Source organism: Dryobates pubescens, chromosome 24 (genome assembly GCF_014839835.1).
Source record: "Dryobates pubescens isolate bDryPub1 chromosome 24, bDryPub1.pri, whole genome shotgun sequence".
Taxonomy (NCBI): Eukaryota; Metazoa; Chordata; class Aves; order Piciformes; family Picidae; genus Dryobates; species Dryobates pubescens.
The window spans coordinates 1,309,144-1,323,775 of NC_071635.1; the positions used below are offsets into that span (position 1 = coordinate 1,309,144).

General features: G+C 49.6%; 1 protein-coding gene across 1 annotated transcript in view; it reads left to right on the forward strand.

Annotated features, from left to right (window-relative positions):
* WDFY3 (WD repeat and FYVE domain containing 3) overlaps positions 1 to 14,632 on the forward strand; it is a 76,554-nt gene that overhangs the window by 45,083 nt on the left and 16,839 nt on the right. Inside the window, exons 34-47 of the mRNA XM_054172698.1 lie at positions 300 to 399; positions 1,221 to 1,381; positions 2,575 to 2,804; positions 3,852 to 3,961; positions 4,816 to 4,998; positions 5,477 to 5,634; positions 6,576 to 6,653; positions 7,150 to 7,377; positions 8,861 to 8,914; positions 11,298 to 11,466; positions 11,934 to 12,097; positions 12,834 to 12,982; positions 13,833 to 13,953; positions 14,392 to 14,477. Of these exons, the coding sequence (XP_054028673.1) occupies positions 300 to 399; positions 1,221 to 1,381; positions 2,575 to 2,804; positions 3,852 to 3,961; positions 4,816 to 4,998; positions 5,477 to 5,634; positions 6,576 to 6,653; positions 7,150 to 7,377; positions 8,861 to 8,914; positions 11,298 to 11,466; positions 11,934 to 12,097; positions 12,834 to 12,982; positions 13,833 to 13,953; positions 14,392 to 14,477 (1,991 nt within the window). The remainder of the gene's footprint in view (positions 1 to 299; positions 400 to 1,220; positions 1,382 to 2,574; positions 2,805 to 3,851; positions 3,962 to 4,815; positions 4,999 to 5,476; positions 5,635 to 6,575; positions 6,654 to 7,149; positions 7,378 to 8,860; positions 8,915 to 11,297; positions 11,467 to 11,933; positions 12,098 to 12,833; positions 12,983 to 13,832; positions 13,954 to 14,391; positions 14,478 to 14,632) is intronic.

Sequence of the window (14,632 nt, forward strand, 5' to 3'; positions counted from 1 at the left end):
AGTTGGAGGAGTGATGGCCTGGGATTCAGTAGGACTCTGGTAGTTGTCATGAAATAAGAGTTAAAAAGGCCACAGAAACACTAGTGTCTCATAAACAGTAGCTGCTCTGCCTTCTTGAACAGCCTGGAAAACATAAGAAAGCACATGCAGAGGGTTTATCTCAGCCAAGACTTTCTACTTGACACAGAATGTTAAAAGAGCTGAGCTGGGAAGAGAGGAAGTCATCTAGAGCAGTCTCCCCTGCCTCTTGTTGCTCACTCGGAGGTAGTCATTTCTGAACACTGCATTTCTCTTCTCAGGCTTCCCCTGAAAGGTCAACACGGACACAGCAGAAGGAGTTCCAGACCTATGTTTTGGATGGAGTGATGGACCACTTGCTTGCAGCTGATGTTTTGCTTGGTAATATAACAAAGTTCAATTATCCATCCATTTATTTGAGCAAAAGCCTTTGATTCTTTAACTGCTTCCTGTTTTGTTACAACTTGATTGTCTTGGAGTTGGTTTTTCACCCTGCCCCTTTGGGACCCTCTGGGATTAGCATGCCAAGGACCCAGTTAATAAATGGGTAGGAAGAGAATTAGAAGCTTACAGCTTGGATGGCAGTGGGTAGGCTGTCCCACCAGAGCATGTCTTTACATGCTCATGAAGCAGCCTGTAGAAGTAATGCTGCTCAGGTGCCCAGCTGTGTTTCACAGTGGCCTGCTGGACTTCCCAGAAACTTTTGGTCTGCTCTGTCTCTGCCCTAGATACGGCATGGCAGCATGATTTCTGTTCAAGAGGGCTTGCAAGGTTCCCCTTTTCTTGACACAGCAATGATTTGTCAAGGAGTCCCATGAAAGGACAAGGAGTGATGGGGACAAGTTACTGCTGGGGAGATCCCCATGGCACTCCAGAAGAAAATGTTTCCCCATGAAAACAGCTGGATATTGGAATCATCTCCCAAGGGAAGCAGTGGAGTCTCCTACACTGGACAGTTTGGCAGGGTGCTGGGCCAGCTCATTGCAGCTCTCCTGTGCCCTAGAATGGTTGGAGCAGATGATCCTTGGGATCCCTTCCAACCTGGCATTCTATGATATGATTCTATGACCATTAGAGGGAAGCCAGGAGGGTTTAGCTTTTCCTCTCTTAGAGCAGCCTAGAAAGTACAAAGCAGCAGAAATGTATTCCTGCAGCTGTGGGGGTTGTGACAAATGAAGCAACCTTTGTGGTTTTGTCCCCAGGTGAAGATGCCTCTCTGCCTATAACCAGTGGAGGAAGCTACCAAGTGCTGGTGAACAATGTGTTTTATTTCACACAGAGGGTGGTGGATAAGCTTTGGCAGGGCATGTTCAACAAGGAATCCAAGCTTCTTGTGGACTTCATCATCCAGCTCATTGCACAGGTAACTCTTCTTAGTCTGCTGGTGAAAACGTTGCCACAGGTTACTCTGAGATCCATGGAGTGATGTCACTACGCAGCTAGCTAGTGGCTACTGAGGGAAATCAGCTCCAGGGAGAAGGAAGGACCTTTGCAGTCCTGGTGGACAGTGAGTTACCCATGGGACAGCAACATGCCCTTGTGGCCAAGAAGGCCAGTGGCATCCTGGGAGGCATTAAGAAGAGTGTGGCCAGCAGGTCAAGGGAGATTGTCTTCCCACTTTGCTCTGTTGAGGTCACATCTGGAGTATTGCATCCAGTTCTGGGCTCCCCAGCTCAAGAGGACAGGGGTATGCTGGAGAGAATCCAGGGGAGGCTGATGAAGGGCCTGGAACATGTCTGATGAGGAGAGGGCTGAGAGACCTGGGGCTGGTTAATCTAGAGAAGAGAAGGCTGAGAGGGGATCTGTCAAGCAGAAGGGGCCAGGCTCTTTTCAATGGTGTCCTGGGACAGCACAAGGGGCAATGGCCACAAGCTGGAACCCAGGAAGTTCTGCCTCAACATGAGGAAAAACTTCTTTGCTGTGAGGGTGCTGGAGGCCTGGAGCAGGCTGCCCAGAGAGGCTGTGGAGTCTCCTTCTCTGGGGACTTTCAAAACCCACCTGGATGTGTTCCTGTGTGCCCTGCCCTGGGTGACCCTGCTTTGGCAGAGGGGTTGGACTCCATGATCTCCAGAGGTCCATGGAAGCATCCCCTACCATGACACATGTCAGGTCATCATAGCTGTGCATTTCTTCCCTAGGCTTTCTCCCTGTTTTCTGAGCTTTCCTAGCACATCTCCTCAGTGTGGAGTGCTTCAATATGGGACAGTTAATTACAGACCTCTTGCAGAGGACTCTGCTTTTTAGACCTCCCTCAAAACAATGAATTTTACATGGCAGCAATGTTGGGAAGCTTCCTAAATTTACCTTGGCATTCTGGGGAAGCTTCCTCATGCACTTTCATTGGAGATTGTCAGAAGAGTTTTTCTGTTAGAAATGCCAAGTGTCTGTATGGATGTTCCACCTCAAGTGTATCATCCTGCATCAATGTCCAGTCAGTCCTTGAAATCCATGGCATTGATGCTTTAGGTAATGAGCATGGGGCAGTTCAGGGAAGATTGTGTGCCAGCAAACTCATTTTCTGCTACTGTCTGATCATGGTTTTTTCCTTCCCATCAGTCCAAAAGAAGATCTCAGGGACTCTCACTGGATGCTATTTACCACTGCCTGAACAGGACCATCTTGTATCAGTTCTCAAGGGCGCACAAAACTGTTCCTCAGCAAGTGGCTCTCCTGGATTCCCTAAGAGTCCTTACTGTCAACAGGAACTTAATTTTGGGGCCTGGAAACCATGATCAAGAGTTCATCAGCTGCCTAGCTCATTGCTTGATTAATCTCCACGTGGGAAGGTAAATATCTCAGGCAGAAGTTCATGGCAGAGCCAGGGCTGTGAAGCACTGAACTGACCTGTTCTGTCTCAGCAGTGACACTCAGTGTGTAAGTCAGCACATTCTGGGTGCCTGTTGTGTAACTTAGCAGCCAGGGAAATGCAGGCAAGCTGAAGGGATTCATTCTGAAGCAAAATTAGGTTTGAAGAGCCCAGCTGTGGGGAGCACTTCTAATGTCCTGTTACAGAGGTGTTTAAAACAGTGTCACAAGTGCTTACCTAACCATTTTGTTGTGCTTTGATAAGCTTTGTGTCAGGGGAGGTTCAGGTTGGAGATTAGGAAAACTCTTTGCTGCAAGAGTGGTCAGGCACTGGTGCAGGCTGCCCAGGGAGCTGCTGGAGTCACCATCCCTGCAGGTGTCCCACACATGGCCATGGCACCTGGGGACGTGGTTTAATGGCCATGGTGGTGTCAGGTGGATGGTTGCACTCAGTGACCTTAGAGGTCTCTTCCAACAGTTCTACAATCCTATGATGTGAAATGTTTTCAAGGTAGAAAGGAATGCTGGTACTAAGGAATTGATATCCAGAGGGATCTGTCTCTAGATTTATTGTCTACTGAATCTTTTCATCCAAGCTCTGTCTCTCAGTGCTATATAGCACTGAATGAGTGCAGCTGGGTGTTGAATCAGATGCCCATGACAAACCAAGGCTGTGCTGCAGATCCCTGCCTGTGATTTTCATTCCTCCTTTCCAAACAAGATGTACATCTCGTGTCTCATCCAAAGACACTTGGGAAGCAGCAGCAGAAACCCTGATGTTCTCCATTTGTGGCCTTGTCTGGCTTGTATTTCTTCCAATGTTCCCATCTTCCTCTAGTGCCATCAGTCTCCACAGCCTGTCACTTTTCATAACCCCCAGGTTAGCTTCTGACCATGGATTATCAGCACCCCAGTGGACAGAAGGCAAGGCACAGTGCTGTAGTCCTGTCACAGGGAATCAAATGTTTTATCTTGGGGGTTTGGGGTTTTTTTCCTCTGGTTGTTGTTAATTTGTTGTGTATTTGTAGCAATGTTGATGGATTTGGATTGGAAGCAGAAGCCAGGATGACAACTTGGCACATTATGATCCCCTCTGATATTGAACCAGATGGAGTCTACAATCAAGATGTCAGTGAAGGTAATCTGAGTGTGGCAAAGCCAGAGATGTCTGCTAATGCCACTGCTGTGTTGTCATCACTAAGCTTTTACCCCAGTTCTCTTAGGGCTGGGAGTGTGTGTGAAATACATATAAAAACTAGATGAAAGCCCACTTACACATAGCAAGAGTGACACATGCAGGGTCACTGCCTGTCCTGTTAAAGAAGCAAGAGCTTCTCTTTGTTTTCTGGACACACAGCAGAATTGGAAATGCTGATTTGTATGCACTGAGTGGAGTGCAATAGGAATGGATCATTTTCAGTGTCCCCCATGGTTTTGTAGCAGCTGGATCTTAGATGAGTGCAGGCAAGAGTGCAGCTTGATAAGAGCTGTAAAATGATTATCCAGTGGCATCTCCAGGATCTTCCACTCAAAGGGAGTTTATGAACTGGCTGTAGAAGAGAGGATTCAGTGATGCATGTATTCATGTCCTTACATAGAGATAGTTAGTATTTTGACAGGTGTGTACTTAGGCACACAGCCAGGTGAAAATATTAAAGCATAGTGTATGGAACTCTGTGTGTATTTATGGACAGATACATCTGTAAGAGTCTTTTGAATCTCATCTTGTTGAAAGATAGATATGGGAGAAGAATCACAAGGGATTGTAGCCAGTATTTCAGATTCACAGGGGGGGGAAAATTGCCAAAATGAACAGTTAGAGATTTTCTGACAGCATCTAAATGACAAAAAACCCAACCCCAGCAGTCTGGCCAGAGGCATTTCACAGGTGATGCACGAGGGGAAGAAGCTGGAGGATGATTACTGTAAACACAGCAATTCTGTAAGCACCATGGAGAGCTTGTGTGTGTGATCTTTCTTGTCCCTCTGCAGGTCGCCAGCTTCTTTTAAAAGCCATCAACAGAGTGTGGACAGAGCTGATCCACAGTAAAAAACAGGTTTTGGAAGAAGCTTTCAAAGTGACGCTGCCTGTCAACGACCGTGGCCAAGTGGATATAACTGTGGCCAGGCCTTTCATTGAGGAAGCAAGCTTGAAGTGTTGGCAAAATCATTTGGGTAAGTGGCACTGAGGATTCACCTGTCCTGAATGGCAGATTTCCCTGAAGTGAACACTGTGCACTTAGAAGTTGCAGTGTGGTGGTAGGGTTTGTGTAGCACTACGTGCTCTGAACTGTCACCGCTTGACGTCTAGTAATAAGGGATAGGACAAGAAGAAACAGCCTCAGGAAGTTTCCTCTCATATCCAATCTAAACCTCAAGGGGAGGTGTCCTTGCAGTCTTCTCCAGGCTGAACAACCCCAACTCTCTCAGCCTGCCTCCGTAGCAGAGGTGCTCCAGCCCTGGGATCGTCTTCCTCATCGAAGCTTCACTCTTAGCCACCCAAGAGGCCCGAAGCACACTGCCAGCCTGACTCCCAGTGCACCCACATGGCGAAAAGCAGAAAAGGCTCTGCTCTCTGGGTAACAGCTGTAATGGGAGGAGGAAGGCCAAAACACCTGGAAGGTGTTCCCAACAGCTTCTCTGTGTTTTTCAGCTCATGAGAAGAAATGCATCAGCAGAGGGGAGGCTTTGGTTCCAACCACACAGTCCAAACTTTCCCGCGTCAGCAGCGGCTTTGGCCTCTCCAAGCTAACCGGATCCAGGAGGAGCCGCAAGGAGAGCGGGCTCAGCAAGCACAACCTCTCCACACAGGTACCAGCTGTCACAGCCTAAAACCCAGCAAGGTGTGCAGGGCTTGCAGTAGCTATCCCAGGGGAAGGAATCCTGCAGGCTGTGAAGTGATGCCTGATGCTTCATGGCTTGTTTTGAGTATCCACACTGGGCCATCTGTGTGTCCCAACCTATTAGGTGCACCTGCAGATCTGCAACATGAAGCCAAGAGGTAAAGTCTTCCTTGCTGGTGAGGCTGTTTGGCTGCTTCTGGTCATGTCAAAACATAACACATAGATGCTTTATTGTTTGATTAGTCTGGGGTTTAAATCCACTTTGCAATACTGCTCTGCAATGGAAGCTGGGAGACAGATGCTTGTCCTTTTCTCAGTCCTGTCCCCAAGACTATGTGGTTTAGTAAAACCCTGTATGAGGATGGCTGGCTTGTGACTGAACAAAGCAAATGCTGCTTTGCCCTGTTTCCATTGTACTGCAGAGAGGCAGAATATGTGAGGGCAGAACTGGAGAGCTGCTTTACGAAGCTGCTTGTTTAAAAAACTAAACTATTTGACAAGAGAAGCAGAGGAGCAGAGCAGAGTCACTCCTCAGTAGGACACCACCTGCTGAGGCTGTGCAAGGGGTCAGTAGGGAGTATTTAAGTTTGAAAGTTTTGGAGGATTGAATTCTTCTTGAACCTAGCACTTTAGACACTGGGGACATGTTGTATCAAGGTGGCTGCCAGTTTCTTTTAAAGGATATTGCTGCACACCAGTGTAGTGCCTTTTTAACACAAGGAAACAACAAACAAAACCCAACCTTAAGTGTGCTTGCCTGCAGTTTGCTAAACTGGCACACAAAGGACAATTTCCTTACAAAAATGAATGACTAAGATGATGAATTTCAAAGTGCTGTGTTCTGGGCTTTTCAAACAGAATCTTCTTTCACCCAGCATCACTCTGTCTGTCCTCCTACCTTTGTCACAGGAGATTTCCCAGTGGATGTTCACTCACATTGCAGTGGTTCGGGACCTGGTGGACATGCAGTACAAGGAGTATCAGGAGGTATGGTACAGAGGCTTCATTGCCTGCCATTGCTGTTGTGACCTGTTTGGGTATTCCCTAGCAGGAATCCCCTGTCCTTGGAGGTGTTCAAGAAATGTGTGGCCATGGCACTTGGGGACGTGGTGGTGTTGGGTTGACAGTTGGAGTCTGTGATCTTGGAGGTCTTTTCAGACTCAGTCAGTTGCATGATTCTGTAATTCAGAATCAGTGGATGAGTGCTTTCATATTTGCCATGTAGAAATCTGTTCCATTAAGGATACCAACCAACAGCAGAGCTTTTACCTTCTTGGTTTTCCTTTTCCCCTGAGCTGACAATGTGACCTTTGCTTTGCTGGTGTCTGCCACTGTAAAGCTCACTAAAGCCCACCAGCAAATGCTGTTAAAATGATGAACTACTCCCAAGTTTTTCTGTGGTATAGTCAAAATGTCTCTGCCCAGCTCAGAGGCAGGCTGAGAAGCAGCACTCCTGACCCCTGCCCCCTGTCTCCTGGTTCAGCGCCAGCAGAACGCACTGAAGTACGTGACGGAGGAGTGGTCCCAGATCGAGTACGAGCTGCTGCGGGAGCGAGGCCTCTGGGGGCCCCCCATTGGCTCCCACCTGGACAAGTGGATGCTGGAGATGACAGAGGGGCCCTGCAGGATGAGGAAGAAGATGGTGCGGAATGACATGTTCTATACTCAGTACCCCTACATGCCCGAGGCTGAGCAAGAGACAAACGTGCTGGTAAGTGCTCATGGGTTTGTGCTCAGCACTCTCCTGCCCTGCTTTAAAACCTAGAGTTTTGATTGGCCCTGTTTCACTCTGCTGGTGTTACCTGAGGCTGTGTCTGTCTGCCCTGCACTGGTGGTGCAATCCAGCTGTTCCTCACAGGGTATTTAAGGAAGGGATCGAATCCCTCAGCTCAGAAGTGAGTGACTTGGAAGGTGTCACTGTAGATGATGAGAGGGCTGGAGAACCTCCCCTATGGAGATAGGCTGGGAGAGTTGGGGTTGTTCAGCCTGGACAAGAGAAGGCTCCAGAGAAACCTTGTAGCTGCATTTCAGTATCTGAAGGGGAAGGCTGGGAAGGGACTGTTTAGAAGGAACTGTGGTGCTAGGCTGAAGGGCAGTGGTTTGAAACTGGAGCAGGGCAGAGTTAGGTTGGACATCAGGAGGAAGTTCTGCACAGTGGGGGACAGAAGCACACATGGCCTTTGAAAGCTTGGCAGCTAGGTCCTTTTGGAACAGCATTTTGAAGAAATGGAGCAGCCTTTGTTGTGTGTTTTTAGGCATGAATGCATGTGGGCAGGGTGTAGTTCCTCAGCTAAAGCTTGAGTGTCACAGTACTTCAAGCAAGCACAGCAGCAACAGTGTCCAGCTAGTCTGGGATGTTCTGCTGGCAGTCTGACAGACACCAGCTGTGGCTAACTGCCACAGAGTGGAGAATGTGCCATCAGACCTGCAATTATGCAAGGCATTTGACACTCTTCCACATGATGTCTTTGTCTCTGAGATGGAGAGACATGGATGTGATGGGTGGAGCACTCAGGGGATAAGGAGCTGGCTCCCCAAGAGCCAGCAGTGCCCTCATGCAGCCCAGCAGGCAGCTGTGTGCTGTTGGGCTGCAGCCAGAGGAGTGTGGGCAGCAGGGCAAGAGAGGGGATTCTGCCCCTTGACTCTGTCCTGCTGATACCCCACTTCAAATACTGCATCCAGTTCTGGTGTCCCCAGCAGAAGGAGGACACAAAGCTGTTGGAGTGAGTCCAGAGAAGGCCAGAGAGATGATCCAAGGGCTGGAGCAGCTCTGCTGTGAGCACAGGCTGAGGGAGCTGGGGCTGTGCAGCCTGGAGAGGAGAAGACCCCAGGGGAACCTTAGAGCTGCCTTCCAATAGCTGAAGGGATCCTGCAGGAAGGCTGCAGAGGGACTTCTCATGAGGGTGTCTAGAGACAGGACAAGGGGGAATGGTTTGAAGCTGAGGGAGAAGTTCCTCATTACAAGGGTGATGAGACTCTGCAATGGGTTGCCCAGGGAAGCTGTGGATACTCCCTTCCTGGAGGTGCTCAAGACCAGATTGGATGGAGCCTTGAGCAAGCTGGTCTAGTGGAAGGTGTCCCTGCCCATGGTCTAGAGTTCTGAGTAGATCTCTGAGATACCTGCCAAACAACCATGCTGTGATTCTCAAAGTGTTCTTTCTGTGATGCTGATGTAATCAATGCCCTGTTTTCAGTCTGACTTCTCATGTAGACTTCCTGAGACACCTGATGATACCATTCCTCAAAAGGTAAAGAAAAAGCCTACACTGACTGAAAGAACATAAAATAAATACAACTTTTCCCCCCCTCCTGCATGTTAGACAGTCTTAACAAGGCTTCCAAGTTTGGCTTTCAACTTGCTCTTTCAGTAAATATTTCCAGGCCTAAAGGTTGTCCCAGTAATCACCTTAGAAAATGCTCCTGTGCTCTCCTCAACCTTCACCTAATCCAGCCTCTGTAGATCTCACCTTCTTGGCTGCACACTAACAGGCTGTGTTGGGCTGTGCTGTCACTGTTCTCACTGTGGGGAGTGTTGTGGCTTTGGGATCTCAGCTGATGGTGGGTGGGACATGATTAGTCATGGGCAGCACAAGCACTTGGAAGTACTTACAAGAGTGCTGCAAAGAGAGGAGCTGGTGAGCAGTTTCTTTTGGGCCCTAGTGGCCTGTAACAAGCCTGGTTTTGTCAGAGCACAGATGAATTTCGTTTCAGCTGACTCCTTGATTTTCCATGTAAACATGAGGAGGAACTTCTTGGAGAGGAGTGACAGAGCACTGGAACAGGCTGCCCAGATAGGTGGTGGAGACTGCCTCTCTGGAGACATTAGAGACCCACCTGGATGTGTTCCTGTGTGGCCTGCCCTAGGTGACCCTGTCTCAGGAGCAGGGCTGGACTGGATGATCTCCAGAGGTCCCTTCCAGCCCCTAGCATTCTGTGATTGTTACTACTGAAGAGACAGACACTGGGATTAAAAATATGTAGCCTGTCTTGAACATCCCAGAGCAGTCTGGCAGTGGTTGCTCTGCAAGCTTCTCTGTGCATTACAGCCACAACCTTGCCCATCACTAAGCACAACCTGTAATGCCTGTTCCCTCATTTGGAAGTACATCCAACACCAAACTAATACATGGAAATGGAAGGAATTTTGTCCTATTTGATCTAAATACCTAACAGAAATGGTTTTTCCCTTGCTCCATGATAGCAGTGCTAGTCAGGCTCTCTCTTTAGGCTCTGCAGAAGTTGTTTCCACAGAGCTCCTAAGCCTCATTTGAGTGACATCCTTTGCATGTAAGCATCATTTTGTGGTCATGAGGTGAGGAGACTTAGCTGAAAGTGAGCAAAATAGAGCAGAGTGCTCTAGGTTTTTATTCTGGGGGTAGCCAAGTTGACCTGAAATAATAAATCTCCATGTGGCTGAGCTTAATCTCTTCATGAGGGGGTTGGACTTGATGACCTTTGGAGGTCCCTTCCAACCCCTTCTATGATCCCACTTGTAATAAAGCTTGCCTGAAAGGACAGTGATACAATTCCACATGTTCAGTAACTGACCTGCATGTCCAGGCATGTTCTGTAATTATCCCAACCTGATCTTGAAATGCCTGGGGAATAATGCTGCAAACCAAACCAAATCCTTTATGATGAACTAAACACATTTGCAAAGCTGTCTGGAGTTTGAGGGTGGAATTCAACACTGTTCAGACAAGATGATGTTCAACTGCAGGATAAAATCCGTGGGGTTTCATCCATCCATCCATGTGTTTTAAATTTGGAAAGGCTCTTGGCATTTTAATGCCCTTTTGTCTTCCCCTGGGTCTCCTGTGATCATTCTGACATATTTATTACCCTCATTTAGCTCTCTGTTGAACATTACCTCCATGATCAAGTGTAGGCATTTCTACAACCCCAGAAGTACTTGAGTGGCTGAACAGCTTCCATGCAACTTAGTTCAGATTAGGTCATGCAGCCCAACCATGTCCTGGGCTGCATCCAGAGCAGTGAGAGCAGCAGGGCCCCTCTGCTTTGCTCTGCTGAGACCCCTCCTGCAGTACTGCAGCCAGTTTTGGGGCCCTCAACACAAGAAGGACATGGAGAGGGTCCAGAGGAGGCCACAAAGATGATCAGAGGGCTGGAGCACCTGCCCTAGGACAGCAGGCTGGGAGAGTTGGGGCTGTTCAGCCTGGAGAAGAGAAAGCTGCAGAGATACCCTAGAGCAGCCTTCCAGTACCTGAAGGGGGCTGCAGGTGAGCTGGGGGGGGACTTCTGACAATGGCTTGGAGTGACAGGATGAGGGACAATGGCTTTGAGGTGGCAGAGGGGAGATAGAGAGCAGAGATGGGGAAGAAATTCTTTGCAGTGAGGGTGGTGAGACACTGGAGCAGGTTGCCTTGCACCAGCTGGTCTAGTGCGAGGTGTCCCTGCCCATGGCAGGGGGTTGGAACTGGATGATCTCCAAGGTCCCTTCCAGCCCAGCCCATCTATGCTCTCCTGAGTCTCTGTTTCTCTGCATTGGTGTACGACTGGGCATGCACAGAACACCTGCTGGGCATACACTGTGCTGCACAAACTCTTTCTGAGCCCCACTGAGTGGGTGAGGAGATGCCTGACCAGGCACTCTCTTGCACGGTTCCCAAGAAGCCCGCCCGGTACCGCAGAGCCATCAGCTACGACAGCAAGGAGTACTACATGCGCCTGGCCTCGGGCAGCCCTGCCGTCTTCCAGGACGCCATTGAGGAGCACACCGTGGGGGAAGCGGCGCAGCAGGAGCCAGAGCACGGGGAGGACACTATCGCAAGGGTCAAAGGTAAGAGCCTGAACGCACCACCGGCAGGTTTGCCCGTGACTGCGTGTGGAAGCTGATGCGCTGGGAGGAGGGGAGGGCGCCCAGAGGGACCTGGACAGGCTGCAGAGCTGGGCCCAAGCCAGCCTCACGAAGTTCAACACAGCCAAGTGCAAGGTCTCAGCCGGGTTGGGGTAGTCTCCTGACATATCCAGGCTGTACAGAGAACGGAGAGCGAGCAGTGGTCTAGTAGGAGGTGTCCCTGCCCAAGGCATGGGGTTGGAGCTTGATGGTCTTTGGGATACTTTCCACCCCAAACCATTCTGTGGTTCTATGATCACTTGTCCTGCCTCAAACTGTTTGCCTTTTGTTGTTTTAGGCTCTCTGCCTTTACATCTCCTCAGGCATTTGCAGTAGTTTCCAAGTTCAGCAGAGTTTGTGAGCTGAACTCTTGGGGTCACTTTTTTCTTTACCTCTCTGCTCTTTTGCAGGTTTGGTGAAGCCTCCCCTGAAACGATCTCGCTCTGCTCCTGACGGAGGAGATGATGAGAACCAGGACCAGTCCCAGGATCAAATTGTTGAGGGGAGCTCAATTGATGAAGAGGAGAAGACTGACAACACAACTCTGCTTCGCCTTCTGGAAGAAGGAGAGAAGGTACTGCCTGCCCCCAGCTCACTGAGCTCCTGCTGTGGCAGCATTGCTGCATGGCATAGAGCAAGCAGGAATAAATGGCTTAAATACCTCCCTTGGTCTACAGCTTAACGTGGCACCAGCTTCTGCCTTGAAACCAAATGTGTGCTTCAGCTCAAAGAGATCCTGAGCTGAAAACCTTGTACTGCAAACACTCTTTTTCTTTCCTACTGTCTTCTGGGGGTAAAAACAGTTGTCCTGAAATGAGTACTGTGGGTTGTCCCAGGCTTGGTTTAGCAGACAACACTAGAGTGGGAGTGTTGATCTGCTTGAGGGCAGGAAGGCTCTGCAGAGGGATCTGGGCTGAGGTCAGTGGTATGAGGCTTAACAAGGCCAAGTGTTGGGTACTGCACCTGGGGGTGTTGGTCAGCAGTCAGCTGAAGATGAGCCATGGTGTGCCCAGGTGGCCGAGAAGGTCAACAGCATCCTGGCTTGGATCAGCAATGGTGTAGCCAGCAGGAGGTAGGGAAGTGATTGACCCCCTGGACTCAGCACTGGTGAGGCCACACCTCCAGTCTTGGTTTCAGTTTTCACCCCAAGAAGGACTCAAAGGCTGGAGGGGATCCAGAGAAGGGCAGCCAGCCTGGTGAAGGGTCTGGAGAACAGGGCTGGTGAGGAGCAGCTGAGGGAGCTGGGAGTGTGCAAGGAACCTGTGACCGTGGTGGTGTTGGGCTGACAGTTGGACTCCTTCTCGTTGCAGATCCAGCACATGTACCGCTGTGCTCGGGTGCAGGGCCTGGACACCAGTGAGGGGCTGCTGCTCTTTGGGAAAGAGCACTTCTATGTCATTGATGGATTCACCATGACAGCCACCAGGGAAATACGGGATATTGAGACCCTGCCTCCCAAGTGAGTGCATGAGCAGCAGCTCCTCGCTCTCCCTGAGCTGACAGGAAGTATTTGAGGAGGTTTTTGAGACACAGACTCCAAAATGATGTCAGATTCAGAAAGACCTCAGCAGCAATTTCCTCTGTGCTCACACATCTCTCAGTGGAGTCCAGAGTTTTGTGAAAAGCAGCTGTTCCCAGAACTGGGCTCTCATGTGTGCACCTGCAGCCCAGACACCAGCCCTGCCCTGGGCTGATCCCCAGCAGTGTGGGCAGCAGGGGGAGGGAGGGGATTCTGCCCCTCTGCTGTGACACACACACCCCCCCCAGTCCTGGGGCCAGCTTTGGAGCCCCCAGCACAAGAAGGATATGGAACTGTTAGAATAGATCTGGAGGAAGCCATAAAGATGATCAGAGAGCTGGAGCACCTCTGATGTTAGGACGGTCAGAGAGTTGGGTCTGCTCACCTTGAAGAAGAGAAGGGTCTGGGGAGACCTTAGAGCAATCTTCCAGTATCTGAATGGAGCTACAGGAGAGCTGGGGAGGGACTTCTGACAAGGATGGGAGTGGCAGGATGAGGGACAATGGCTTCAGCCTGGAAGAAGCTGGATTTAGATGAGACACAAGGAAGAAATTCTTGTCCATGAGGCAGGTGAGACACTGGAAAAGCCTTGGAGCCTCCACAATTTCTCTGGAGGTGTTGAAAGCCAGGATGGGACCTTCAGCAGGCTGTCAGGGGGACTGCAAGTAGATGATCTTTGGGGTCCCTTCCAACCCAAAGCATTGTATGGTTCTAGGATATGAATGAAGAGGATAATTCTTTTAATTTCTTTTTAATCCTTTCTGTGCTGCCTGTTCCTGCTCATATGTAGGATGCATGAGCCAATCATCCCCAGGGGAGCAAGGCAAGGCCCAAGTCAACTGAAAAGAACATGCAGCATCTTTGCGTATGAAGATATCAAGGAAGTACATAAAAGGAGATACCTTCTGCAGGTAACTTGGCACCAAACTTGGATTGAGGAGCCAGCTTGGGATTGTGGAGATTGCAATTGTAAAACATAAAATGAAGAGCTGCTCTGGCAGGGGGTTTGGACTCCATGGCCTTCAGAGGTGCCTTCCAACCCCTGACATCCTGTGATCCTCTGAACTGACCAGTGTTTGGAAAGTGAAGTTCTTCACTGTGGTGCAACTGAAGTGCTTAAGTTGGGCATCCTTGTTGGAAGGTTTGGTTTGAGTGGTTGGGTTTATTGTGCCTGTCAGTGAACTTCGCTGTTGTGGAGAGGCAGCATTTGGCCTCACTAGGCTAAGTCTGCTGCACCATAGGTTGGTGTCAGATGTAGTACAGCCTGCCCCAGCTGGTCTGCACCTGCCTTTCAGAGGTGACCAGCACATGTGTCAGTGTTGACATGAGTTTGTCCTCTTCCATTTCAGCCAATTGCAATTGAAGTCTTCTCAGGAGATGGGCGGAACTACCTCCTGGCCTTCCAGAAAGGGGTTAGGAACAAAGTCTATCAAAGGTACTGTGAAATGGGTTACAACACTTCACCTGAATGTTTGCAGAGCCCAAGCACAAATCCAGCCTGGGCAAGGAGTGACTGGAGAGCAGTCTGGAGGAGAAGGACTTGGGGGTGTCAGTTGATGACAAAATCAACATGAGCCAGCAATGGCTGCT